This window comes from Catharus ustulatus, chromosome 6, assembly GCF_009819885.2.
Source record: "Catharus ustulatus isolate bCatUst1 chromosome 6, bCatUst1.pri.v2, whole genome shotgun sequence".
NCBI classification, from domain to species: domain Eukaryota; kingdom Metazoa; phylum Chordata; class Aves; order Passeriformes; family Turdidae; genus Catharus; species Catharus ustulatus.
The window spans coordinates 1285492-1311525 of record NC_046226.1 but is presented as its reverse complement, the minus strand read 5'-3'; the positions used below and the strand labels follow the sequence as shown (position 1 = coordinate 1311525).

The window sequence follows — 26034 nt, the reverse complement described above, 5'->3', positions numbered from 1 at the left end:
AAAAAGCAGATTTAGAAGCAATAGTATAGAATTTTATAGGCTCCTGTGGGAGGAGGAAAACAAGGAAATGTTGGAGTTGATTCCCTTCAACTTGAAATTGCTGGACACAGAAGACAAATCCATCTGCCCTAAGAGCAGCCCCATAAACAGAGGTGATATTCCCTCATTTATGCATTTATTTATTTAGTTGTGAGCGTTTTTTATTTTGTTGTGAGTTTTTTTATTTAATTGCAGAAGAACCTAAATGCAAATCCAGGCTCCAAGATGATGAGCCTGATTCCTTGGAATCTTCCAAATGGGATTAAATCAGTCCCAGCATCCAGGACCAGGAAAATCCAAATATGCTCAAGCCCCATTTCTCTGAGTTTTTTTCCATCAGCTCTGCTCAGGGCAGGTTCATTTCAGAGCTCAGCTTTAATTCTGGACATTGGGCCACGCCTGAAATGTGGAATATCACGGGGTGCTTTTATTTTAGGAGCTGTAATTCCTTCTTTCACACACACAGGGCTGGAATTTGGGGCACTTTGGGCCAATTTCATGTTTTTGTGAAAAATACATTTTACTGTTTTGGTAAAATTTAAAAGGTTTACTACAAAGATAATAGGAGATAAATATAAAGTAAAGAGTTAAAATGGTTGGGTGTTTGGTAAGTTTTTAAGAGCACACGGTTGTTTTGGGAAATTTTTTAAAATACATTTTACAATACATTGACTTGTTGCATATTTATAGTTTTTTATGTATAGTTTAACTAGTTTAATTCTTTTGAGAATTATTTAATATGGTTACTTTTGGTTTGTTTTTTTTTTTTAAGAGTATGTGTGTTTTTTGGTTTGTGGTTTTATTTTTTTTAATTATTTTTTAATTTGGGTGGTGGTTTTGGCATTTTGTAGCTGGTGAGTGTTGATAATTGTTGTGTTAGTTGTAGGGTTTTTATTATACATTTATGGGTTGTTATTTTAACTAAGTGGGTTAGTTTAAATATATTATTTCTAAAAAAGTATGTCTAACTTTTGTAATTAGAAAAAAAATTTATACAGAAAAGTTATAATATTATTAATATTAATAATAATGATAATTATAATAATATCAATAATAATAATAATATGTTATGCACTTATAACATTTTTGAGACAGCCTCTCCTGGAGCCAGGGCTGCTCAAGAAGAAGGAGAAAGAGGGACAGAACATGACCAAATTCCTCCATCTTGACCCCAGATGCCTATTCTAAAAAAATCTTAAAAATTTACTTTTTCACCCTGTGAAAAATTCTCATTTCCCTCTACTTATTTTTTGTGGCTTGTAACTCTTCATACAAAGGTGGTAATTGTTCCCAGGGGTTGAAATCAAAGGCACAGGGGTCCTGGGCTCTGTGCCAAGGTCTCTGAGCCCCCTGCCAGGGGCTAAAGGCATCCAGGGCAGCCAGAGGGATGTGCTGGGTTCTGACATCCAGGGAAGGAATGGGGCTGGGAAGGGGCTGGAGAATCCCTGAGGGGAATGGGAAGGGGCTGGAGAATCCCTGAGGGAGCTGGGAAGGGGCTGGAGAATTCCTGAGGGAGCTGGGAAGGGGCTGGAGAATCCCTGAGGGAGCTGGGAAGGGGCTGGAGAATTCCTGAGGGAGCTGGGAAGGGGCTGGAGAATTCCTGAGGGAGCTGGGAAGGGGCTGGAGAATCCCTGAGGGAGCTGGGAGGGCTCAGCCTGGAGAAAAGGAGGATCCAGAGGGATTTTTTTCCCTCTCTGGAATTCCCTTCCAGGAGGGGACACCAGGGGGGATTTGGGATCTGCTCCCATGTAAAATCTCCAGGATGAGAGGAAATGGCCTCAAGCTGTGCTCAGGTTGGATATTTGGGGAAATTCCTTCATGGAAAGTTTTGTCCAGCCCTGGTACTTCTGGTCCCATTGCTGGCTCTGTGGGGTTTTGCTCCCAATCAGGAATTTTTCCATTCCCACTCAGGAATGTTTCCATTCCCTCTCAGGAATATTTTCAGTCCCACTCAGGAATATTTTCAGTCCCACTCAGGAATTTTTCCATTCCCACTCAGGAATGTTTCCATTCCCTCTCAGGAATGTTCTCAGTCCCACTCAGGAATTTTTCCATTCCCACTCAGGAATGTTCTCAGTCCCACTCAGGAATATTTTCAGTCCCACTCAGGAATTTTTCCATTCCCACTCAGGAATGTTTCCATTCCCACTCAGGAATTTTTCAGTCCCACTCAGGAATGTTCCCAGTCCCATTGAGGAATTTTTCCATTCCCATTCAGGAGTATTTTCAGTCCCACTCAGGGATGTTTCCATTCCCACTCAGGAATATTTTCAGTCCCACTCAGGAATATTTTCAGGCCCACTCAGGAATGTTCTCAGTCCCTCTCAGGAATATTTTCAGTCCCACTCAGGAATTTTTCCATTCCCACTCAGGAATGTTTCCATTCCCACTCAGGAATTTTTCAGTCCCACTCAGGAATGTTTCCATTCCCCTTGTCCCAGGCTGTTCTCCATTTCCCCAGTGCTCACTCTGACTGGGAGCAGATTCCATTTCTCTCCCCAAACTCCACCTTTCTCCACCTCTTCCCATTTTTCCTCCACCATTTGGGGTTTGATAAACACAGGACAAGCAGAACAGGGGAGCTACACCCCAAAATTGCTCACTGTGCCCCAGCTCAGGACACCCTGCCCTGCTCTTCCTTCTCAGGAAACACCAGGAATGATCAGGGACAAATTCTGGGACAATTTCCTCCATAAATTCCCATTTTTCCCCTGTCCTGCTCCTCTGAGCTGTTCTCTTCTGGCCCTAATTTTTTTTCTGTTTTCTTTAAACCTGCCCAAAGCTTTTTAAATTTTGGAACCCGAGGACAATTTGCCCTCCAGCCCTGAGTCCTTCTCATTTTCCACAGATCCCAGGCTGAGCCATCCCCAGGGTTTCAATCCCTGACCCCAAATTTTCAAGCCCTGACCTTGGCTGCTTAAAAATAGGGGCAGTTCAATGAATTCCAGTCTCTGAGGTTTGTTCTAAGTCCCAGGCTCTAAAGGAGATGAAAACCTCACCTGGCCCAAAGGTAAATGCATAATTTAACTTAAAGCCACGACTTCTGCACATAAAACAGGCCCCAAATCTCCCAAGGACAGAGAAAGAAAGAAATTTGGGGGGTTTATTGGCAATTCTCTGCTCTGATCCAACAAAAGCAAACCCCATTTGGTTCTAAAGTGACCTTGTCCACGGGAGAAATAAAATACAGAGGTGAGAACTGATCTCTGCTTCCAGGCAAATAAAATTTGTTGCAAGCACTGTCCAGGAGAGCAGTAAAAATGGGATTTTGGTGCTGTTGGAATCCATACATTTGTTTTATGTGCACATTTCTGTGTTTTCTGCTCTCCTCACAACATCTCTTTGCCTCCCCTCTCCGAGTTAAAAAACGTTTTTTATTTCAAGCCATCGTGCTGAGATCTCCCCAGGGGTTTCCAGGTGGGCTCTGCTCCTCTCCCTGCCTGGTTTATCCAGGTTTATCCCGGGTTTATTTGGCACTTGAGGCTGTGATCTCCTTTCCATCAATTTGGGGGTGTGGTTGGGATGGGGTGAGCCCAAGGAGGGGACCCCAGCTCTGGGGTGAAGGAAACCTGGGCTGAGCTTAGCTGGGCTGAGCTGTGCTGAGCTGTGCTGAACTGGACTGGGCTGAGCTGAGCTGGGCTGAGCTGTGCTGAACTGGACTGGGCTGAGCTGGGCTGGGCTGAGCTGAGCTGGGCTGGGCTGGGCTGAGCTGGGCTGAGCTGGGCTGGGCTGAGCTGAGCTGGGCTGGGCTGGGCTGAGCTGAGCTGTGCTGTGCTGAGCTGGGCTGGGCTGAGCTGGGCTGAGCTGGGCTGGGCTGTGCTGTGCTGAGCTGGGCTGAGCTGGGCTGAACTTTGCTGGGCTGGGCTGGGCTGGGCTGGGCTGAGCTGGGCTGGGCTGAGCGGAGCTGAGCTGGGCTGGGCTGTACTGAGCTGGGCTGAGCTTTGCTGGACTGAGCTGTGCTGGGCTGAGCTGGGCCGGGCTGGGCTGGGCTGGGCCGAGCTGGGCTGGGCTGGGCTGAGCTGGGCTGAGCTGAGCTGGGCTGAGCTGAGCTGGGCTGAGCTGGGCTATGCTGGGCTGAGCTGGGCTGAGCTGAGCTGGGCTGTGCTGAGCTGGGCTGGGCTGAGCTGGGCTGAGCTGAGCTGGGCTGGGCTGAGCTGTGCTGGGCTGAGCTGGGCTGGGCTGAGCTGAGCTGGGCTGGGCTGTGCTGGGCTGAACTGGGCTGAGCTTAGCTGAGCTGAGCTGGGCTGGGCTGGGCTGGGCCGAGCTGAGCTGAGCTGAGCTGAGCTATGCTGAGCTGGTCTAAGATGAGCTGGGCTGAGCTGTGGTGAGCTGAGCTGAGCTGAGCTGAGCTGAGCTGGGCTGGGCTGAGCTGGGCTGAGCTATGCTGAGCTGAGCTGAGCTGAGCTGGGCTGGGCTGAGCTGGGCTGGGCTGAGCTGTGCTAGACTGAGCTGAGCTGGGCTGGGCTGAGCTGTGCTGGGCTGAGCTGGGCTGTGCTGTGCTGGGCTGAGCTGTGCTGAGCTTGGCTGAGCTGAGCTGGGCTGGGCTGAGCTGGGCTGAGCTGAGCTGGGCTGAGCTGAGCTGAGGTGGGCTATGCTGAGCTGTGCTGGGCTGTGCTGAGCTGGGCTGTGCTGAGCTGGGCTGTGCTGAGCTGGGCTGTGCTGAGCTGGGCTGGGCTGAGCTGAGCTGGGCTGGGCTGAGCTGGGCTGGGCTGGGCTGAGCTGAGCTGGGCTGGGCTGGGTGGCACTGCTGGCATCTCCTGGGCTCTGCTCCCAGGGGCAGGTGAGAGGGAACAGGCTCAGGGTGCACCACGAGAAGTTCAGTTCAGGTATTTGGGAGAATTTCTCCCTAGGAAGGGTTGTCCAGCCTCGGGGAGTGCTGCAGTCCCTGTCCCTGAGGGATTCAAAGCCCTCTGGAGGTGGCACTTGGGGACAGGGGCAGTGCTGTCAGTGCAGAAACTCAGAATCTCAGGGTGAGTGTGTGCAGGGCTGTCACTGCACAGCTCTGGGAATCAGGGGCACAAACCCAAATCTGACTCCACATGGATCCCACAGGGACAGGTTTTTATTCCCTTTTCCTTATGGAACTATAGAATCATTATTAAACCCAGATTGTTCTGTTGTACACACTGATCTTATCCAAGCAGGGATTCTTGTGATTCCCATCAGCTCCCCAAACATCCTTTCTCATGGTTCTTGTCACCATTGCATCGCTTCTCATGGTTCTTGTTACCATTAAACAATAATATATTCAATTCCCAAACAATTATCACATTTAACAACCACATTATTGATCCCATGATGATTGCACAGGTGCAGTTTCACCTGATCCAATAAAGACAAAGCCCAACATTCGTTCCCAGCCCTGGTTCCCTTTCCCAGCCCTGCCAGACCCAGCCTTTCTTTGCACCCTGAATCCATTGTGCACAATTCCATGATTTCAGAAACATTTTTAACCCTGTGCTGTCTCTGGCAATGGTTGGGCTCGATGATCTTTGAGGATTTTTCCAGCCTAAACTCTTCTGGGATTCTCTCTGGGATCACGAGGCTGCTCCAAGGGCTGCAGCTCCCTTGTTTTACTCTGCAAAAGTGAAAAACAGAGCAGGGAGCTCAGGGAGAGGTTTCAGGAGTGGGGAGAGGATTTTAAAATAATCATTATTGGGGTTGTGTGCAGTGTTTAAAATGATCATTATTGGGGTTGGGTGCAGTGTTTAAAATAATCATTATTGGGGTTGTGTGTAGGATTTAAAATAATCATTATTGGGGTTGTCATTATTGGGGTTGTTCGCAGTGTTTAAAATTATCGTTATTGGAGTTTTGTGTAGGATTTAAAATAATTATTATTGGGGTTTTGTTCAGTGTTTAAAATTGTCATTAATGGGGTTATGTGTAGGATTTAAAATAATCATTATTGGGGTTGTCATTATTGGGGTTGTGTGCTGTGTTTAAAATGATCATTATTGGGGTTGTGTGTAGGATTTAAAATAATTATTAATGTGGTTGTTTGCAGTGTTTAAAATGATTATTAATGGGTTTGTGTGTAGGATTTAAAATAATCATTATTGGGGTTGTCATTATTGGGGTTGTGTGCAGTGTTTAAAATAATCATTATTGGGGTTTTGTGTAGGATTTAAAATAATTATTGATGTGGTTGTTTGCAGTGTTTAAAATGATCATTTCTGGGGTTGTGTGTAGGATTTAAAATAATCATTATTGGGGTTGTTTGCAGTGTTTAAAATAATCATTATTGGGGTTATGTATAGGATTTTAAATGATCATTACTGGGGTTGTGTGTAGGATTTAAAATAATCATTATTGGGGTTTTGTACAGTGTTTAAAATGATCATTTCTGGGGTTGTGTGCAGTGTTTAAAATAATGATTATTGGGGTTCTGTACAGGGTTTAAAATAATGATTATTTGGGTTCTGTGCAGTGTTTAAAATGATCATTATTTGGGTTCTGTACAGGGTTTACCATGGTCATTTCTGGGGCTGTGTGCAGGTCTGAGCCAGTGTCACTGCTGAGCGGTGTCACCTGTCAGTGACAGCTGAGGGCAGCCAGGGACAGAGTCCAGCCCTGCCCTGCTGCTGACAGAGCCTGGTCCCAATTTCCCCTGGGATCTGCTCACCTTTCTTCCCTCTTTTGTCCTCCTGGGTATCTGAGTGTCCCTGAAGGATCCTGCAAGTTTGGGGAGGGGCTGGGCTGGAATTGCCAGAGCAGCTGGGGCTGCCCCTGGATCCCTGGAATGTCCAAGGTTGGACTTTGGGACAGTGGGAGGTGTCCCTGTGATGTCAGGGCTGGGATGGGTGGGATTTCAGGTGTCTTTAACCCAAACCATTCCATGATTATCCCTGCTGAGGCATCTCCTGCCTTTTCCATGCTCCATTTGGAGCTTCTCCCAAATCTTCCCCTCCAAACTCCTCCAACCACCTGGAATGGGCTGGAATTGCCAGAGCAGCTGTGGCTGCCCCTGGATCCCTGGAATGTCCAAGGTTGGACTTTGGGACAGTGGGAGGGGTCCCTGCCATGGCATGGGGGGTGGGATGATCCCTGATATCCCTTCCATCCCAAACCAGCTCCATCCTCTTCCCTGCTCTGTTCAGGTTCAGTGGAGTTCAGCCCCACAAATGATGGAATGTTTGTTGCAGGAATGAGTTTAAAAAAAAAAAAAAAAATAATCCTGCTAAATGTTCCAAAGGAATTGGTGAGAGCTGCTCCAGGAATGAGCCAGGATTTTGCAACCCTGGCTGCATCCCTGGGGAGGAGAGCTGGTTCAAATCCCAAATGGAATCCCAGGATGGATTGGGTTGGAAGTGACCTGAAATCCCATCCCATTCCCACCCTTTTCCATCCCAGGGACCCCTCCCCCTGTCCCAGTGTCCAACCTGGCCTGGGACATTCCAGGATCCAGGGGCAGCCCCAGCTGCTCTGGGAATTCTGTACCCTCAGGGAAGTGAGGCTGGAGGAAACATTCCCAGGCATTCCCTCCATATTTCCAATTAACCTTTGAAAAGGTTCCTGGATCCATCAGGGAGCAAATCCCAAAGGAATGTGGGATGTTCTTGGAATGCTCCAGGGTTAAAGGCATCCTTCACCTTCTAGGGGTAATTTGTTTAACCACAGTGAAAATTCTTCCTCAGAGTAAAATCCTTGGGTTTCTGCATTGAAGCAGTTTAATATTGACAATGAAATATTGAAATATTATTGATTAGATTCAAATCAAAAGATTGAAATATTTTCCTTATTTTTCAGATTAGTTTTAAGGAATGTTTTTAAAACCTAAGTGTGAATGAGGGAGACTTTAATTGCAAAATCCTCATTTTTATACTGAATCCCTGAATGTTTATTTGATTGTCTCTTAGATTAGAATATCAGATTTAATTAGAATTAAGCAAAGATGTTCTAAGAAACATTTCCTCATATTTCCACTATTTCTTTTAATTTTAGGTGACTTTGCATTGGGTTTTTTACCAGTTTTTAGCTTAACCTACCTTTAAAAATGTAGAAGAGAGACATAAAGTGATCTTTAAAAATAGATTTTTAAAAGGTCACAATTTTGTAACATGTGATAGGATTTCTCCTCCAAGGATTTTGGAAAATATTCCTGAAATATCATGAGGAATTAGCCTAAGAAGGAGAACCAAAGACATTTTTGGTTGAGTTTGGGGGTTTTTTGAGGTCTGAGGAGAAACTTCCTGTGAAAAACTGGAAGGGCACATCTTGGAAAGCAGGGAAAAATAATTGGGTAATAAAATTAATGGAGTGAGACAGCAAGTCTGGTACTGAAATGATAACAGCAGATTCCATGGCCAAGCAGGCCCCATGGAATATTGAGTTTCCTTCGAGGGAGGAGCTCGGATTCCCTCATTTATCCGGGAATTCTGGAAGGAATGGGAATCAGCAGGGAAGGGAGGGATGGTTTGGATTGCTCTGGAGCCAAAACCACTCTGAGATGGGAAAGTCCTGCAGGATTTATCCTGGATGTTGATCTCCATGTGGGAAACCCTTTGGGATGTGCAGGTGTGTCCCAGGGAGAAGACTGGGGGTGGAAATCTTTCCTCCATAAATATCTGAATTTCACAGGAGCTTCCTGGGGTGCTCCAGCTCTCCAGAGGGAATTCCTTCCCAATTTCTGCAGCCACTTCCAGTGGAAATCCCAAATTTCTGGCTGCTGGGAGCAGCTCCAGAGGCTGTGGGGAGCAGGGATGCAGAGCTTTGGGTTGGATCCATTGAGGAATTCCTGTTGAGGGTCGTTCATGGCTCCATGAAACACCTGGAGTGCTGGGAAAAGCAAATCCAGCTCCGTGGGGATGGCTGGGGATCAAGGAATTCCAGACTGGGCTGGACTGGGGGGGATTTAGGGATCATCCAGAGCCACCCCATGGCAGGGACACCTCCCACTGTCCCAGTGTCCAACCTGGCCTTGGACATCCCAGGGATCCAGGGGCAACCACAGCAAATCTGGGAATTCCAGCCCAGCCAGGGATTCCTAAATCCCAATATCCCATCCAAATATCCATTTTTCCAGCTGGAAACCATTCCCTGTGTCCTGTCCCTCCATCCCTGTCCCCAGCCCCTCTCCAGCTCTCCTGGAGCCCCTTCAGGTGCCCTCAGCTCTCCTGGATCCTTCTCCTCTCCAGGGGAACATTCCCAGCTCTCCCAGCCTGGCTCCATGATTTTTTTTGCTGGAAAATGCTTTAAAATGAGTGCAGAGGGTTTTTTTCCCAAGTGGATCCCTGCTCCTCCAGAGACATTCCCTAATCCTGGAGATGGAGGTGGCAAATTTGGGATCCAGGACCTGCCCATGGAGAAGGAGGAACCACCCAGGGCTCAGCTCCCTGGTGAGCTGTGTGGGATTAAAATGTTGTTCACTGCTGTTCATTGATTTATATTCCAGCCAGGACAATTTTCATTCCATAAAATCCAAGGAACAGCAGCAGCAGAGCCCATAAAAGACGCTCAGCAGAGCAGACACCTTTAAAAAGCCGCAGATTATTCCCATTTCATGGGTTTTTAAGGAAGCTCCTCATTATTCACCCATCCCCTTCTGGCTCCAGCTGGACAAATCAAGCAAATCATGATTTGCAGATATGGAGGGAAATGAATGGTGCAGCTTTGCCCTGAAGTTGGTTTTATTTTATCCATTTCTATTTCCTCATTTGAATATTTATCCCTTGCAAATGTTGCACGTGCTCGAGCACAAATGTTGAAGCTCAGGAGCCTGGGGGAGGCTGGATCAGGATTTCCAAAGAATTTAATGCCCTGTCAAGGGGCCAAACCAGGACAGAGGCACCAGTCTGGAAAATCCCAGCAAATTCTGCACACAGGGAGACAACTTGAGGTACAAAATCCAAGTTAGCAAATTCCTGGCGGTGGGGACTGGGATTTTCCATTGTAAATCTTCCTGCAAAGCAGGCAAGGACACAGAGCACAAAAGAAAATTAAATTAATAATGATTTTACATTGAGACTTACCATCAAAATCCTTCTAACTTCAAATTAGGGCTTTGCTTGGAATAAGATGAAAAATTAAGAGTCCATTATGAGAATTTTTAGAGCTCTGACAAGGGATGGAGGGACAGGACACAGGGAATGGCTTCAAAGTGGAAAAGGGGAGATTTGGGTGGGATGTTGGGAATTGGGAATTCCTGACTGGGCTGGAATTGCCAGAGCAGCTGTGGCTGCCCCTGGATCCCTGGAATGTCCAGGTTGGACACTGGGACAGGGGGAGGTGTCCCTGCCTTGGCACTGGGTGGGATTTAAAGTCCCTTCCATCCCAAAACATTCCTGGATTCCATGGAACAGGGAATTTCCTCACTGTACCATGGATATGTCTGTGCACCTATTTTAATTTACTCCCAGATGTGCAAATAGTTTTTTTTTTTTTCTATTTCTGGCCATGCTGGTTTCATTGCACTGGAATAAATCCATTATCCAAGGTGCAATATCCCTGTTCCAAGCTCTGCTTGCACAATCCCTGTGCACTGGAGCTTCCCAAAGCTCCCAAATCCCATCTTGTCTGGGCTTCTCTGTGTCCTGGGCTCCAGGCTCCATTCAGGCATTTCCACATCCTAAAACCAGAGGTTTCCAAGGATTCACATCCCTGTGGTGTGACTCCAGCAGTGGCCACAAACCCAATGGAAAGCGAGCAGAGGCGTCACTTTTTATTATTATTTATTTATTATTCCCTTTGCTGGAGCTGGGAGAGAAAAACTCATTATTTGTTTAGCTTAAAATGCAAATTGGAGAGGCCAAACCAGGAGGGGAAGCTTCTGCTTGGAAATAAATTCCTGGAATTTTCTCCTTAAGGAATCCCACTCCAAAAACCAGGATTTGCTCCTCACCACCAGGAGCAGCGGTGTGGTTCAAACCAAACAAACATCCCGCTGCCATTCCTCTGGATAGCTCCAGAACTTTCCTTTTTCTGTTTCCTAATCCTTAAAACATGCATGTACTTAGGCTAAAAAACTTCATTAAACATTAATAGAGAGCCTGATTTAACTCCAGCCCCGTTTGCTTCCCAAAGATAATTGTGGGAGAGAATGAACCGTGCTCCCTTGGCAGCTTTGCTGGAGATTTTTCCAAAACTAATAGTGGAATTATGAAAGGAATAAGGAGGGAAAAAGTAAATTAAATCAAATTGCCAAAGCCTTAGGGAAGAGCTGATGCAAATGAGTTCAAAGCAGAGAAGTCATGAACAATTCCAGTTTTTCTTCTGCGCATCTGGGAAGTCACAATCCTATAAAACAATGGAAAAACCCGACGGAAAAACGAGCTCTTAACTCGGGCTGGGGCTTTTCTCAGCCCTTCCCTGCCCCATTAAAGTTATTACCTGCAAAAGTGGGATTTGGGAATGAGCAGCCCAAGTTAATTTTCTCTTCCTGTCACTGGGGATCATCAGCCCCTGGATAAATGGGAATTGTGGGGTTTAAAGACTTCTGTGACCTTAAAGGCAGGGGAAAGTTTCATTTACAAGCTGTTTATAAGGGTAAAGGAGCTTGGTGAGTAAATAAAGCAGGGGGAGAAGAGAGAAGGGCATGAATACAAATTCCTGTTAAAATCTTTAAACTGAGGCGCCACAGGGAGGTGAAATCATTCCCTGGGTTTGGGATATTCAGTGGAAGCAGCAAGGAAAACAAAGAGGGAATGTTATTCCAAACCAAGGAAGAATTTTGGATGCTCAAACATTCCAAGGATTTATGAGCAAGGAGAGAAAATGATGGAAAAATCAGCCATCAAAGGCTTTTTAATGGAGTTTCTGTGATATTCCTGTCCCAAAATTCCTGTGCTCTCCCACAGGGATTTAGGATCAGGATGGTTTTGTCTCCAAGCCAGGTGCTAAACAAGAACCTGGGTTTAACATGTCCAGTTTTTAGGATGTGCAAAGAAGAACCCACCCAACCTCCTGCAACAGGAGGAGACCAGGCTAGTCCGGTCTCCTAGGACTGGTCCTAAATAAGAATTTGTGTTAGTCCTGTCTTTAGGACTCGTCCTAAACAAGTACCTGGCTTAGTCCTGTCTCTTAGGATGGGTCCTAAACAGGAACCTTGGCTAGTCCTGTCTCTAGGACAGGTCTTAAACAGGAACTTGGGTTAGTCTTGATTCCTAAGATGGGTCCTAAACAAGTATCTGGGTTAGTTTGGATGCCTAGGATGGTTCCTAACCTGGGTTAGTCCTGTCTCCTAGTACAGGTCTCAAACAAGAGCCTGGGTTAGTCTTGTCTCTAGGACAGGTCCTGAACAAGAACCAGGGTTAGTCCTGTCTTTAAGATGCATCCTAAACAAGAACCTGGGTTAGTTCTGTCTTTAGGACTGGTCCTAAACAAGAACCTGAGTTAGTTCTGTCTTTAGGACAGGTCCTAAACAAGAACCTAGATTAATCCTGTATTTCGGACAGGTCCTGAACAAGATCCTGGGTTAGCCCTGTCTTTAGGATCTGTCCTAAACAAGAACCTGGGTTAGTTTGGTCTCCTAGGACTGGTCCTGAACAAGAATGTGGATTAATCCTGTCTCTACCACTGGTCCTAAATAAGAACCTGGGTTAGTTTGGATGCCTAGGGTGATTCCTAACCTGGGTTAGTCCTATCTCTAGGACAGGTCCTGAACAAGAACCCGGGTTAGCCCTGTCTCTAGGACTGGACCCAAACAGGAACCTGGGTTAGCCCTGTCCCCAGGCCTGGTCCTGAGCAATAACGTGGGTTAGTCCCGTCCCCAGCCTGGTCCTGCATTGAGCCTGGGTTAGTCCCGTCCCCAGCCTGGTCCTGCATTGAACCTGGGTTAGCCCTGTCCCCAGCCTGGTCCCAGACAATAATCCAGATTAATCCTGTCCCCAGGCCTGGTCCTGCATTAAACTTGGGTTAGTCCCATCCCCAGGCCTGGTCCTGCATTGAACCCGGGTTAGTCCTGTCCCCAGCCTGGTCCCAAACAATAATCCAGGTTAGTCCCGTCCCCAGGCCTGGTCCTGCATTGAACTCAGGTTAGTCCTGTGCCCAGGCCTGGTCCCAAACAATAATCCAGGCTAGTCCCATCCCCAGGCCCGGTCCTGCATTGAAGCCGGGTTAGTCCCGTGCCCAGGCCTGGTCCTACATTAAACTTGGGTTAGTCCCATGGCCAGGCCCAGTCCTGCATTGAACCCGTGTCAGTCCCATCCCCAGGCCTGGTCCTACATTGAACCCGGGTTAGTCCTGTCCCCAGCCTGGTCCCAAACAATAATCCAGGTTAGTCCTGTGGTCAGGCCTGGTCCTGCATTGAACCCATGTTAGTCCCGTCTCCAGGCCTGGTCCTACATTGAACCCGGGTTAGTCCCATCCCCAGGCCTGGTCCTACATTAAACTTGGGTTAGTCCCATCCCCAGGCCCTGTCCTACATTGAACCTGGGTTAGTCCCGTCCCCAGGCCTGGTCCTAAATTTAACCCAGGTTAGTCCTATCCCCAGGCCTGGTCCTGCATTGAGCCTGGGTTAGTCCTGTCCCCAGCCTGGTCCCAAACAATAATCCAGGTTAGTCCCGTGCTCAGGTCTGGACCTGAACAATAACCTGGGTTAGTGGCATCCCCAGGCCTGGTCCTACATTGAACCCAGGTTAGTCCTGTCCCCAGGCCTGGTCCTGCATTGAACCCGGGTTAGTCCCATCCCCAGGCCTGGTCCTGCATTAAACTTGGGTTAGTCCCATGGTCAGGCCTGGTCCTGCATTAAACTTGGGTTAGTCCCGTGGTCAGGCCTGGTCCTGCATTGAACCCGCATTACTCCCATGCCCAGGCCTGGCCCCAAACAATAATCCAGGTTAGTCCTGTGCCCAGGTCTGGACCTAAACAATAACCCAGGTTAGTCCCGTCCCCAGGCCTGGTCCCAAACAATAATCCAGGCTAGTCCCATCCCCAGGCCCAGTCCTACATTGAACTCAGGTTAGTCCCGTCCCCAGACCTGGTCCTGCATTGAACCCAGGTTAGTCCCATGGCCAGGCCTGGTCCCAAACAATAATCCAGGTTAGTCCCATGGCCAGGCCCAGTCCTACATTGAACCCGTGTCAGCCCCGTTCCCAGCCCGGTTCCTGTCTCACCCCTGCCCCGTGTCTCCGCAGACCCCCCGGCGGTGGAGCCGGCGTTCCTGGAGCTGCGGCAGGGCCAGGGCCGCGCCGTCACCATGAGCTGCCGCGTGCTGCGCGCCTACCCCACGCGCGTGCTGAGCTACGAGTGGCGCCTGGGCGGGCGCCTGCTGCGCTCCGGCCACTTCGACCTGCAGGACTCCACGGAGTTCACCGTCAGCAGCCTCTCCCGCGACTCCTACGGCCTCTACAACTGCAACATCATCAACGAGGCGGGCGCCGGCCGCTGCAGCTTCCTCGTCACAGGTAGGAGTTAAGCCGCGCTTTGATCTGGGTTTTGGTGGGTTTTTTGGAAGGGGTTTTGGTCGGTTTGTGTTACTGTATGCGGTTCCGGAGCGGTGATAAACGCAGTGATGTGTTATCTTTCTTGCAGGAGCAGGGAAGAGCATTTATGAAGGAAATTTTGGGTTTAAATGTGGGATTAGGAATCCTGGGGTTCTCAACGTGCCCTTCTTGCCGGGTTATCTCTAAATGATTAAACAGCTAGTAGCTGCTAAAAAGGTTATTTATTGTAAATGCACATCAGTCTCCTAAGGTACAGTCATAGACATTAAAGTCCAGGCTAAGTTTTAGCATAAGGTCCTGAACAAAAGCAGGAGCCGTCCCTGGGGGTCCTGGAGAGGGCTAGGGTTGCTGCTGGAGCTCTGATCTTCTTCTGGGGTGTTGGAGACACTGGCAGGGCAAAGGGATGGCAAAAGGAAAAGGCAAAAAAGGCAAAAGCAAAGGCAATAGCAAAAGCAAAAAGCAATAGCCAAAGCACCAACTCTCCCCAATACATAATCTTATATAGGATTTTTCTGACAAGCCAGCACGTAAATTCAAAGCACTTTCTCTCAACCTGTTAGAATTCTAATTTCTTAGCACGTTAGGATACGTATAAACTACGTATAGGATCTATCTTATTCTATCTGAAAAATGTCAGCAATATTCTCACTGGAGTTCTATTTTGTCTAAGTAGTGTCTGAGAAAGAGCTCCTGGAGCCTGCACTGCAAACATCAGTGTGTTTGATAACCTTCACTAGAACTTGTTCTTCTATTCTGGCATCTCAAACCTTTTACTCACTAAAAACACTGCAGCTCTCACTGAAACTTACCGACTTATTACTTATTTATCCTAAAACTCAAACTTACAGCTAAACTTAGGCTCAAACTTTTACTTATTCTTCTATTTAAACTCCCATTTATGTGTGGGTGGCTTAACACGTTCCAATCCATCCAAGGGTTTTAACTCAATCCCTGCACTCTGGCTCCTGCCTGGAGGATTCAGGCAGGGCCTTGACTCACTGACTCCAACATTTAAATAATATACATTGTGTAAAACAAATTAGAGACAATTCATTGGGCAGAGGAACAGCACCCCTTTAGAAACGTGCTCTGTGAAAAACAGCACGTCCTCCAGCAGGTGTTTATCTGTGTTATTGAATTATCTGAAACATTTCTCCTAGGAAAAGAATCAGAACTGAGAGCAGCCTGGGAAAAATCCTGGCTGGATTTTTCCTGGGCCTCTGACACTTACCCACAGGTTTGTTCAATTTTCCTTGGGTGTTGGAGTTCCTCTTCAAAACTCTGCTCACTGTTTGGGTTTTGTTGAACAACAAGAGGAGGATTCCCAGATTGTGAGGTTGGAATTTCCAGGTTGGGAGATAAATGGGCATGACCAAATGTCAGCTCCTGGCAGGGATTGGAACAGCTGAGATGGGAAAATATTGAGAAGAGAAGCAAAAAAATGGGAACCAAATTAGCATGGAAGGATGGATGGCCAAGAGGAAATCCAAGACAAAAATGGGGTCATTTGGGACCAATAAATGAGAATTTTGTGGTGGTTTTTTATGTATAAATATGGGGAAAGTCTGGTGAATAATTATGTGGTTGGAATGATTTCCATGGCACATAATAAAGTAATTCTGGATTCTCCAGCACTTCAAAGATGGTGCTGGGGAGTTTCTTTAATTCCTGAATTTTGGTGGCAGTGAGGTCTTGGACGCCCAAGTGTGAAGGTTTGGGTGTTGTTGGATCACTCTGCTCCTGCTCTGGTTGCCAAAAACTTCCTTCCAAGTTGTACCAGCTTGTTGGGATTGTGGTTGATGAAAAAAAAAAAGGAGATTTAGCTCATTTGGAGATCAGGATTTCTCAGTGGAAAATGTGAATATTCCTCCTCTGAGGGCACCCATCCAGGGGGTTTTGGGGGAAGCCTGAGAGAGTCACCAGGCAGCAAAATTCACTGTGTGAGGTTGGATTTCCTCTTCTCCCCAGCTCAGAGAGCAGGGTGGGAACATCAGAGCCTCCAACCACTCCTTGGAAGCAGAGGGATGTTGGGATTTGTTCCTTTTCCCCAACAACAAAGAATTTTGGGAATTTTTCCACCCTCTCCCAGGCTGGGGAGGCTGTGCAGCCCCCAGGATCCAGCTGTGGTGTGGGATTTTGTGATGGAGCCAAGCTTGGTGTGTCTTTCATCTTCAGGATCTTGGAGCTGGAAATTATTTTGCCAGGATTGGGGCAGTTGGAGTGGTTTTAGCAAACCACAAAACTGAAAATGAGTTCTAAAATGATTTTATGATGTTTTCCCCTTCCCATCCTTCCCTGTGCTCATTAGGGTTCATCCCATCCTGCTAATTTATGGTGGATTGAGGATGCTGGAAGTAGCACTTCGACTTTCTTGGTGTTTTAAAGTTAAAACCGAGTTTATTTCAGAAATAAATTCTTTGTACTCTGTTGTGCTCCTGACTCTCAGTAGCACAGATGGAGTGGGAGCCCCAGGGAACAGAAAACGCTGAAAAAAATGATGAAATGGTTAAAAAGGAGGCTGGGATTCCACTGGGAATGTGAATAGAGACAAGAAACTGGGCACTTCTCAGGCATGATTGGAAAAAAAGCCCAATAAATAACTGCAAGGCAGGAATGTGGCAGTTGTGTGCAGCTTTTGTTTTGGGGGGAATAATGGCTTGTTGTAACCCATTTTTAGCTGGTTTATTTCTGGTTTGTCGTGCAGGAAAATAGAAATGTGCTGGGCTGGGGCTGCAGAGAGCCATTGCTGTGCTCACAGAAAGCTTTTCAGGGCAGCATTTCAAGCAGCCTGGCTCCAAAGATTTATTCTGACCCCCGAGCCTGCAAAAATCTCTTTTTTTTCCTGTATATTTGGAGGCAGATTGGAGGAGATGAAAGCCAAATAAATCACACTTGGAAAAGGGGTTAATTTACAGCACCAGGGCCAACGTGAGGCAGATGTAACCTGCCAGTCTGCTCAAAATAAATAAGAAGTGACAAGGCAAATTGTGTTTGTGGGGAAGCAGAGCTGAGTTCATGCTCCTCACAGCTTCACCACCTCGAGATTTTTATTCAGGGCCAGATCATATCCAGAGAGCAACAAAAAGTCCATTCCAGGCTGTGGCTTTGGCAAACCCTGCCAGGACCGGAGGAAATCAGTCAGATCCGTGAATGGCAGAGGCTGAGGAGGGTTTGGAGCTGGGATGAGCACAGGGAGCAGCTGCTGAGGGGCCTGGGCTTCCTCCAGGACACAGCTGAGCCCTGCTGGGTCAGCCCAGGAACAGATTGTCACTGTGGCGTGGGCTCCTCAAAGCAGGGTGGGCTCATCTCCATGTTCTGCAGGTTCCCAGTTTGCAGAGGGGAAAACTGGGATCTTCTTTTTCTTTTTATTCTTCTTCTCCTTCTTCTTCTTCTTCTTCTTCTTTTTCTTCTTCTTCTCTTTCTTCTTTTTCTTCTTCTTTCATCTCCTTTCTTCTCCTTCTTTCTTTCTTTCTTCTTCTTCTCTTTCTTTTTTCTTCATCTCCTTCTTCTTCTTCCTTCTCTTCTTTTTCTTCTTCTTCTCTTTTTTCTCCTTCTTTCTTCTTCTTCTTTTTCTTTCCTCTTCTTTTTCTTTTTTCATCTTTCTTCTTCTTCTTCTTGTCTTTGTCCTTGTCCTTCTTCTTCTTCTTTCATCTCCTTTCTTTTCCTTCTTTCTTCTTCTTTTCTTTCTTTCTTCTTCTTCTTCTTTCTTCTTCTTCTTGTCTTTGTCCTTGTCCTTCTTCTTCTTTCTTCTTCTTTCTTTCTTCTTCTCCTTCTTTCTTCTTCCCTTTCTTTCTTCTTCCTTCGTTTCTTTTTCTTCTTCTCTTTCTTCTCCTTCTTTCTTCTTCTTTTCCTTTCCTCTTCTTTTCTTTTTTCATCTTTTTTCTTCTTCTTCTTCTTGTCTTTGTCCTTGTCCTTCTTCTTTCATCTCCTTTCTTCTTCTTTCTTCTTCTTCTCTTTCTTCTTTTTATTTCTTCTTCTTTTTCTTTCTTCTTCATATCCTTCATCTTCTTTCTTCTTCTCCTTGTCCTTGTCCTGGTCCTTCTCCTCCCCCTTTTTTCTTCTTCTTTCTCCTTCCTCATCTTCCTCTTTTGTCCTCTTTCTCCTCCTCCTCCTCTTCCTCCTTCCCTTTCCACTTCACCATCTCCACTATTTTTGTCTGCCCCATTAAGGAGCAGGACGACAGGGAACAGCCTTGGGCTGCACCAGGGAAGTTCAAGTTGGATTTTTGTGGAGAATCACTCATGGAAAGGGCTGTGAGACCCTGCCCAGGGCAGCAGTGCAGCCACAACCCCTGGAATTGTCCAAACCCATGGATGTGGCTCTTGAGGCCGTGGGATCATGGTGGCTGTGGGGTGGAAGGACAGCCAGACTTGATCCCAAAGGTCTTTTCCAACCTGAACAATTCCATGATTCTCTGTGCCCCTGGGAGCCAGGATTAGGATTACCTAGAACTGAGTTTACCTGACAAATCCTGGTTTAAAATTTCTCCTCAGTTTGGGAAGTTTGACCCCCTTGAGATGGAATTTGCCCAGGGGCTGCCCTGGGCTGAATTTATCCCCAAAGTTGAGTCCAAAGAGGTGTTTTTAGGGTTTTTAGACCATATTTTGTTCCCTATCCATTAAATTCTTTAATCCACATCCTTGTGGAATTCCTTCCTTAATTTCCACCAGGAATCTGTGTCCATAGTGGATGGGGCTGGCTTGGCAGGGCTGCAGATTTAATATTAAAATTCATTATTTCAATTATTCATCACAGCCCTGGGTAGGACTAAACAAAGCTCTAATGGCATTCCATGGGTTTAATTCCTTTTATCAAGCAACTCCTGATCCCACCAGCGAGGGAAGACAGTTTGGAATATTAATTCCATGTTGTTCTGGCCTGTGGAATTTTTCTGCCACGGGATATTGCGTTAATTAATGAGCTCATCTTTAATTATTTACTTTGTCTTACATCACCCTGTCAGTGCTTCCAGCCAAGTGCAACATCAAGCCAATCAAGGGCTAATTAGGGAGGGTTTAATTGTTAGCTGGTGATCAGAGCTTTCCTTTTCCTTGGAAGCTCTTTGGGTGCTGAATTGAGAGCTGAGCAAACCAAGCACTCCGACAGCTCCAGAAGGGATTGTCCCCAGCCATGGCAGCATTCCCGTGGTGCCAGGAGTAACTGAGGCTGGAAAAGATGATCCAGTCCCACTTCCACCCCTAACCCATGGGACACTCGGGTACCTCACACCTCCTGCCTTCCCTGATCCCAGAAAACTGGGATGTAAGGAGATGGGCACTGGATCGTCCCTGCTGATATCCCAGAATCCACATCTGGGAAGAGATCTCTGGAAACTCCTTTTTTCTCCAATGAAAAGCATCTTTGGAGCCTGGGTGGGGCTGGGATCCGTGGATGGAGCTTGGATGGAGCTGGGATCCATGGATGGGGCTGGGATCCATGGATGGGGCTGGGATCCATGGATGGAGCCTGGCTGGGGCTGGGATCCATGGATGGAGCTGGGATCCATGGATGGGGCTGGGATCCATGGAGGGAGCTGGGATCCATGGAGGGAGCTGGGATCCATGGATGGGGCTGGGATCCATGGATGGAGCCTGGCTGGGGCTGGGATCCATGGATGGAACTGGGATCCATGGATGGAGCCTGGATGGAGCTGGGATCCATGAATGGAGCCTGGGATCCATGGATGGAGCTGGGATCCGTGGATGGGGCTGGGATCCATGGATGGAACTGGAATCCATGGATGGAGCCTGGCTGGGCACAGGTAGCTCCAGGTGTGGAGGCATTCCTGTGGGAATGCTCAGGAATTCTGTGATTCCCATTGGGTGGAGTCCATCCAGGGTCTGCTCCTGCTCCTTGTGATTCCTCAGAGCTGCTCCCTGTCCTGGCTGCATTTCCCTGTGCTCTGATCCTGTTTTCCCAGGAGTTTCCCCATCTCCCCCTTCCACAGAGGCCACAGGTCCTTCCCTGTGCCTGTGGAGACATTTTATTATTGATTATTTACAATTCCAGGCCCACATCCCATCCCTTTCCCTGCCCATCCTTCAGGAATCTGGTGTGTGACGCTTCCCCCTTCCTCACCTGCCATTCCCTTGGGATTTCTGCAGGGTTCTCATGGGATTTCTGCAGGATTCCCATGGTGACACGTCAATTGTCACCTCCATGCTGACCCAGGGATTTCTTTGGAATTGTGGATCCCATTCCTTCAGGAATTGCTTCCTGCCAGGCACAGATGTGCACATCTGTAGGGGGTGTAGCCACAGGAAAATGAAGGCATGGAATGCTGCCAGGTTTGGATATCTGGAGCTTCCCAAAGCTCACCAATCCCAGTGTGGGAAGCAGGAATCTCCAGATCCTACAAAAACCGGATTTATTCATCCCCCAAAGCAGCACCACACAACTCATGGCCCCAAACTGATGGAGCTGAGGAGCTGGAGCTCAGCTCCTGGGGTGGGCTGGGATGGCTGGGATTGGGAATTCCTGCAGGAGCAGCAGGAATTGCAGAAGGGGAGCAGATGTCAGCAGATGTCAGGTCTGGGAGGAGCTGGATCCTCAGGAAAACCCCAGGGAAAGGCAGGAAGGGCACCTGGAGCAGGAATCTCATGGATGCCACTGGAGCATTCCACATTTTCCTTACTTTGGGATGTTGGGTTTCTGTGCCTGGAGTGGGAACCTCTAAACCCAGACAGACCTCAGAAAAATTTAAGTTTGTGCCCCAATTAGGCATTAAAAAGTTCATTTTATTCCCAAATCATCCCTTCCCTGCCAGTTACAATGTATTTATAATTCTGTAAATATTTTGGGAAGAGATTTTTCTGGGAAAGTCTCATCCCCAAGTTCCCAGTGGGAGCAGCCTGGAATTCCCTGGAGCAGCTGCCACCTCCTGGAGGGATTATTTATTATTAATATTTTAATATAAATAGACTTTATTAACTTTATTAACTTTATTGACTGATTCAGCTGCTCAGCCCAAAAAATTCACTCCTGGAGGACAGGGAAGACTCTGGAATTCATTTTAGAGGATTAAGGGAAGGCCACAAATGCAAGAACATATTTCAGGTCCCTTCCAAACCAAATAATTCCCTGATTTTCAGCTCCCATGGTTGTGGGGAGGCTGGACTGGGATGATCCAGCTGCAGGATTGGGATGAGGAGCAGATCCAGATGTTGCCTTTCCCAAATGCAAACAAAGAACAAAACCTCTTCTCTTTCTTCCTGCAACCCTTCCATAAAACAGAGAGCCTGGAATGAAGCAGAGCAGGGGAAGGGGCAGCATTTTCCATATTTCACACAGTTTAATGCAGTGTTTTATTCAGGATTTGTGCTCTCCCAGCATTTTACAGATGGAAAGGGCTGGAGCTGAGGTTGCCAGAAGGGGAAGCATTTGTAAATCCTGATTTTATTTCCTTTCCCTCAATGTGATAAAGTGGGAGCTGCTCTGCTCAGCATTCACCAGGAGTGCCACAAACATGGGACAGAGATGCTGCAATTCCCAAGAGCCAAACTCCAAGGAATTGGCAGAACTTGTTGGGAAGAGGTGGGGAGAACAGAGAAGGAAATGAATTCTTTGTGTCCACACAATTCCCACTGTTCATTCCTGCAGGACAGGGAGAAAATCCCATCCTGTGGGGCACCAATCCCATTCTGTGGGACACCAATCCATTCCAATCCCATCCTTGGGGACACCAATCCCATCCTGTGGGATCTGGGACATTCAGGGACAGAGTTTTGGGACAGTTGTGGCATTGCTGAGACACCTGTACTCCCATCCCAGCTGGAATTTGCAGTGCCCAGCCCAGCAGCAATTCCTTTAAGGGATTTTTTTCCTCAGGGATGAGTGGCTGAGTGATCCCAGTGAAGCCCAGGATCAGGAATCCTGGCTGGTTTTTTCCTCTAAAAGGGCCCTGCTCAACCTCTTTCATTTTTAAAAATTTAAATTCCCAGATCTTTATTAATTAGGAATATGGACTCTAAGGATGCAGATTTTTGCAGATGCAGCTTTCATGGGGTACAAATTGACAGCTGAGTAATTCAGGTGGCACAAACAGCCAGGGCTGAGCCAGATTTATTGTCTGACAGCTGAGGATGAAAGGGATGGGAACACTCCAGGGAAAGCTGGGCTGAGGGAGCCCCAGAGCCAACAATGAAATCCTCCTGAAATGTGGAAAACAGCTCTGGGATGGAAGGAGGGAAATGGGCACGGAGAGAGGGATCCTTTTTATCAGAGTGAAATCAAACTCCAGCACCAAGAGCTGCTGAGAGCAGAGAGCTGGGACAGGACTCACTCTGCTCCTGGATTTCCATCCAGGGGAGGACAATGGATGGTCCTGGAGTGCTGGGTTAGGACACTTCAGTCTGTCTGGGAAATAAATGGGAATGTGGGATTGCAGAGCTGGGAGGGGGATGTTGTTTCCTTGCTTGGAACAACCTCAAACCCAGGGACAGAGAGAGGGGCTTGGGACAAAGGCTTGGAGTGCCAGGATGGGGGATGCCTCAATCCCCTTCTGCTCAGGAAATTCCTCCAGCTTTTAGATCCCTGTGGAGCCTGGGATGGGGCAGCTGAAGTGACTTTTCCATTTCTTGGTTTCTCTGATTCAGTGCCACAGTGATTTCATCCCATTTTTGACCTTGCAGCAGTAACAGGGCTGCTGGAAAATGTTCAGCTGGAGAAGGGAAGGGTCCAGGGAGAGCTCAGAGCCCCTAAAGGGGCTCCAGGAAAGGAATCCCAGAATCCCAGGAAGGGTCAGGCTGCCATGTGGCTCTGGAATATCCCAGGAGGAGACTCCAGCCCCTCTCTGGGCTCTGCTCAGGGCTGGGCACTGCCCAGGGCACAAGTTCTGCTCCTGAGCCGGCAATTCCTGGGATCAGCCCCTGCCTGGAGCAGAGCTGGAACTGCTGTGCCCCTGCCTGCACACAGGGATGGACAGACACACAGGGATGGACAGGGACAGAGAGATAGACAGGGACACACAGGGATGGACAGACAGGGACACACAGACAGGGACAGACACACAGGGACACTCAGGCACTGAGATGCTCCAGCCCTTCCTCATCCTCACATCCCTGCTCTGGAGCAGCTCCCATCCCTGCTGGTCCCAGAGCTGGACAAGGATCCCCAAGGATGGAAACTCCACAAACTCTGCACCAGCTGGGCTTTGAGGAGCTGAGATCCCACAAACCTCCCCCATTCCTGCCAGCCCAGCTAAAAATGATCTTCCCAGCCCAAAATCCACATCTCCCAACCTCCAGGCTCCCCAGCATGAGCTGGGTGACACAACCCAACTTCTGCTGCCATCCAAACCTCAGAGAAAACCAACAGCCAACATCCTCACATCCCTCCCCAGGAGCTCCCGGTCCCACGGACCCAGAGCCAAGGGCTTTGGGGACAAGGGACATTTCCAAGTTCCCCTTATTTTTTTTATTTTTTTTTTCCACCCTTCCAGAAGCCAACTCTGCTTTTCCAAACCCGAGGTTTGCAGGGGAAGCTCTCAGCGTTGTGCTCTCGAATTTCCAGCCCCTCCCTTGCCAGGCTGTTTTCACAGGGATTTGGGATAATGCAGCTCTTCACGGCTCCTCATTATTCCCCCAAAGGTGCCGGTGTTGTTCAAGTGTCCCTCTTGTGACAAGTGGCTCATTACAGCTCCTCAGTCCCCCCCAGAGATCCCATTATACCCAACTGCAGTGGGAAGAGGATAATTTGCATCCAGCATGAGCTTTTCCCATTATTCCCACTTCTCAGGAACAAGGAAAACAAATCGTCTCCATGCTGCTCCCTTTTGATTCCCCTTTTTTTCCAGCCCTGTTTTGCTTTGCTCCCTCCCCTTGGAATATTGTTGTTTGCTCCTCCACTCTGGGCTAATTGAAGGTGCTCCTTCCCCAGGAAATTGGGGAAAATATCTTGGCTAAAAGGGTTTTTTATCCTTGGGAAAGAGGAGCGTGGTAGGAGACAGAAGCTGGTTCAATAAGTGCCACGTTGGTGTTTATTGCCAGGATTTTGCCTTTGTTCCTTTGCATTTTTGGTTTTTTTTTTTAAAGGCATTTCTTCCTCCTCTTCTCACTGCTTTTCTGCTGATGGAAGTTGTCCAATTTGGAATTTCAAATGCCTCCCACCCCTCTCTATTTCCACCTGGATCAGGGTTAGTTTTGAGGAGAAAATCCCTAAATTCTGTGTTTGGTTTGTCACAAACTCCTAAAATCCTAATTAAGGTAGGGCAGTAATGAATCCACACCCCTCCCATATTCCATGGGGCAGGCAGGCTGTGTTTTGCCAGATTTTCCAGCCCTTTCCCAATTATTCCCACTGCCAAATCCCTGCAGAAGTGTGCATGGAAGTAGAAACTTCAGGAAGTGGGAAATCCTCCTGCTTTGGTTTTTCTCCAATGAAAAACATCTTTTGGTGTTTTCCAGGAGAAGAACACATGGAAATATTTTGTTTTCCAGGTTTTCCCTGATTTTTTGATATTTTCAGTGGGAACATGGAGCACAGCACACCCAGGACTGAGTTTGCCCCCATCCTGTTTCTTATGGATGGATCTGTTCCATGAAATATCTTGGAATTGTGGGGTGGTTTATGTTGGAAAAGGCCATGGGAAGGGACATTTTTAATGAAATCTGGTTGCTCCAAACCCCATCCAATGTGGCCTTGGACAATTCCAGGGATGGAACATCCACCCCATCCCTTGGCAAAGCCTCTCCATGGATTTAATCCGACATGAGCTCAGATTTAGTGGATTTAGGGATGTTTTGTTGTTTCTCTGGGAAATCATCCTTCGTTTTTCCCACATTTAAGAATGATGAAGGTTTGGATGTGCTGGTGATCCCCTGGTTTTCCCAATTCCCTGGGAGATTCCCTTGTCCTGCCTTGTCCAAACCACACTGAAGGATCAGGCACCTCTCAGGTGCTCCAGGGCAACTCCAGAGCCTTTCCACTTGGGAATGGGGAAGGGAATGATGGGATGGAGGCAGCAGCAGCCACTGGCAATATCCAAATCCTGGCAATATCCAAATCCTATTCCCAGCTCTGGGATGGCATTTCCTATCATTGGTGCCCATCCTGGAATCTCCTGGTGTGGCTTGGGAGGGTTTGGGGCTCTGTTTTGGCAGCAGTGCAGAGATTCCAACCTGCCTTTGCCACTGGATCCATGAATTTTTCCTTTTCCATGCCCTCACCTGGGGGAGAGAAATAACAATAAAGGCAAAGCACGGCCATGAACCCTTAAAAAATGTGGATGGAGGAAAATAATCCTAAAATCTGGTTCTGGAAGAAGATAGTGAACAAAAGCACACCAAACAGCAGGAGGGGGATGGGTGAAGTTGGATCCCAACCTTTGGATTTTGGAAATGAGGGGCTGGATCTCAGCCTTTGGATTTTGGGAATGAGGGGTTGGGTCTCAACCTTTGGATTTTGGGAATGAAGGGTTGGGTTTCAATCTTTGGATTTTGGGAATGAGGGGCTGAATCTCAGCCCTTGGATCCTGGGAATGAAGGGATGGGTGAAGTTGGATCTCAACCCTTGGATTTTGGGAATGAGGAGTGGCTGCAGTTGGATCTCAGCCTTTGGATCCCAGGAATGAGGGGCTGGGTCCAGTTAGATCTCAGCCTTTGGATTCTGGGAATGA

General features: G+C 47.6%; 1 protein-coding gene across 1 annotated transcript in view; it reads left to right on the top strand.

Annotated features, from left to right (window-relative positions):
- Window positions 1-26034, top strand: part of MDGA2 (MAM domain containing glycosylphosphatidylinositol anchor 2) — a 229199-nt gene that overhangs the window by 164956 nt on the left and 38209 nt on the right. The window contains exon 10 of the mRNA XM_033063561.2: window positions 14112-14381. Coding sequence (XP_032919452.2) covers window positions 14112-14381 — 270 coding nt within the window. The remainder of the gene's footprint in view (window positions 1-14111; window positions 14382-26034) is intronic.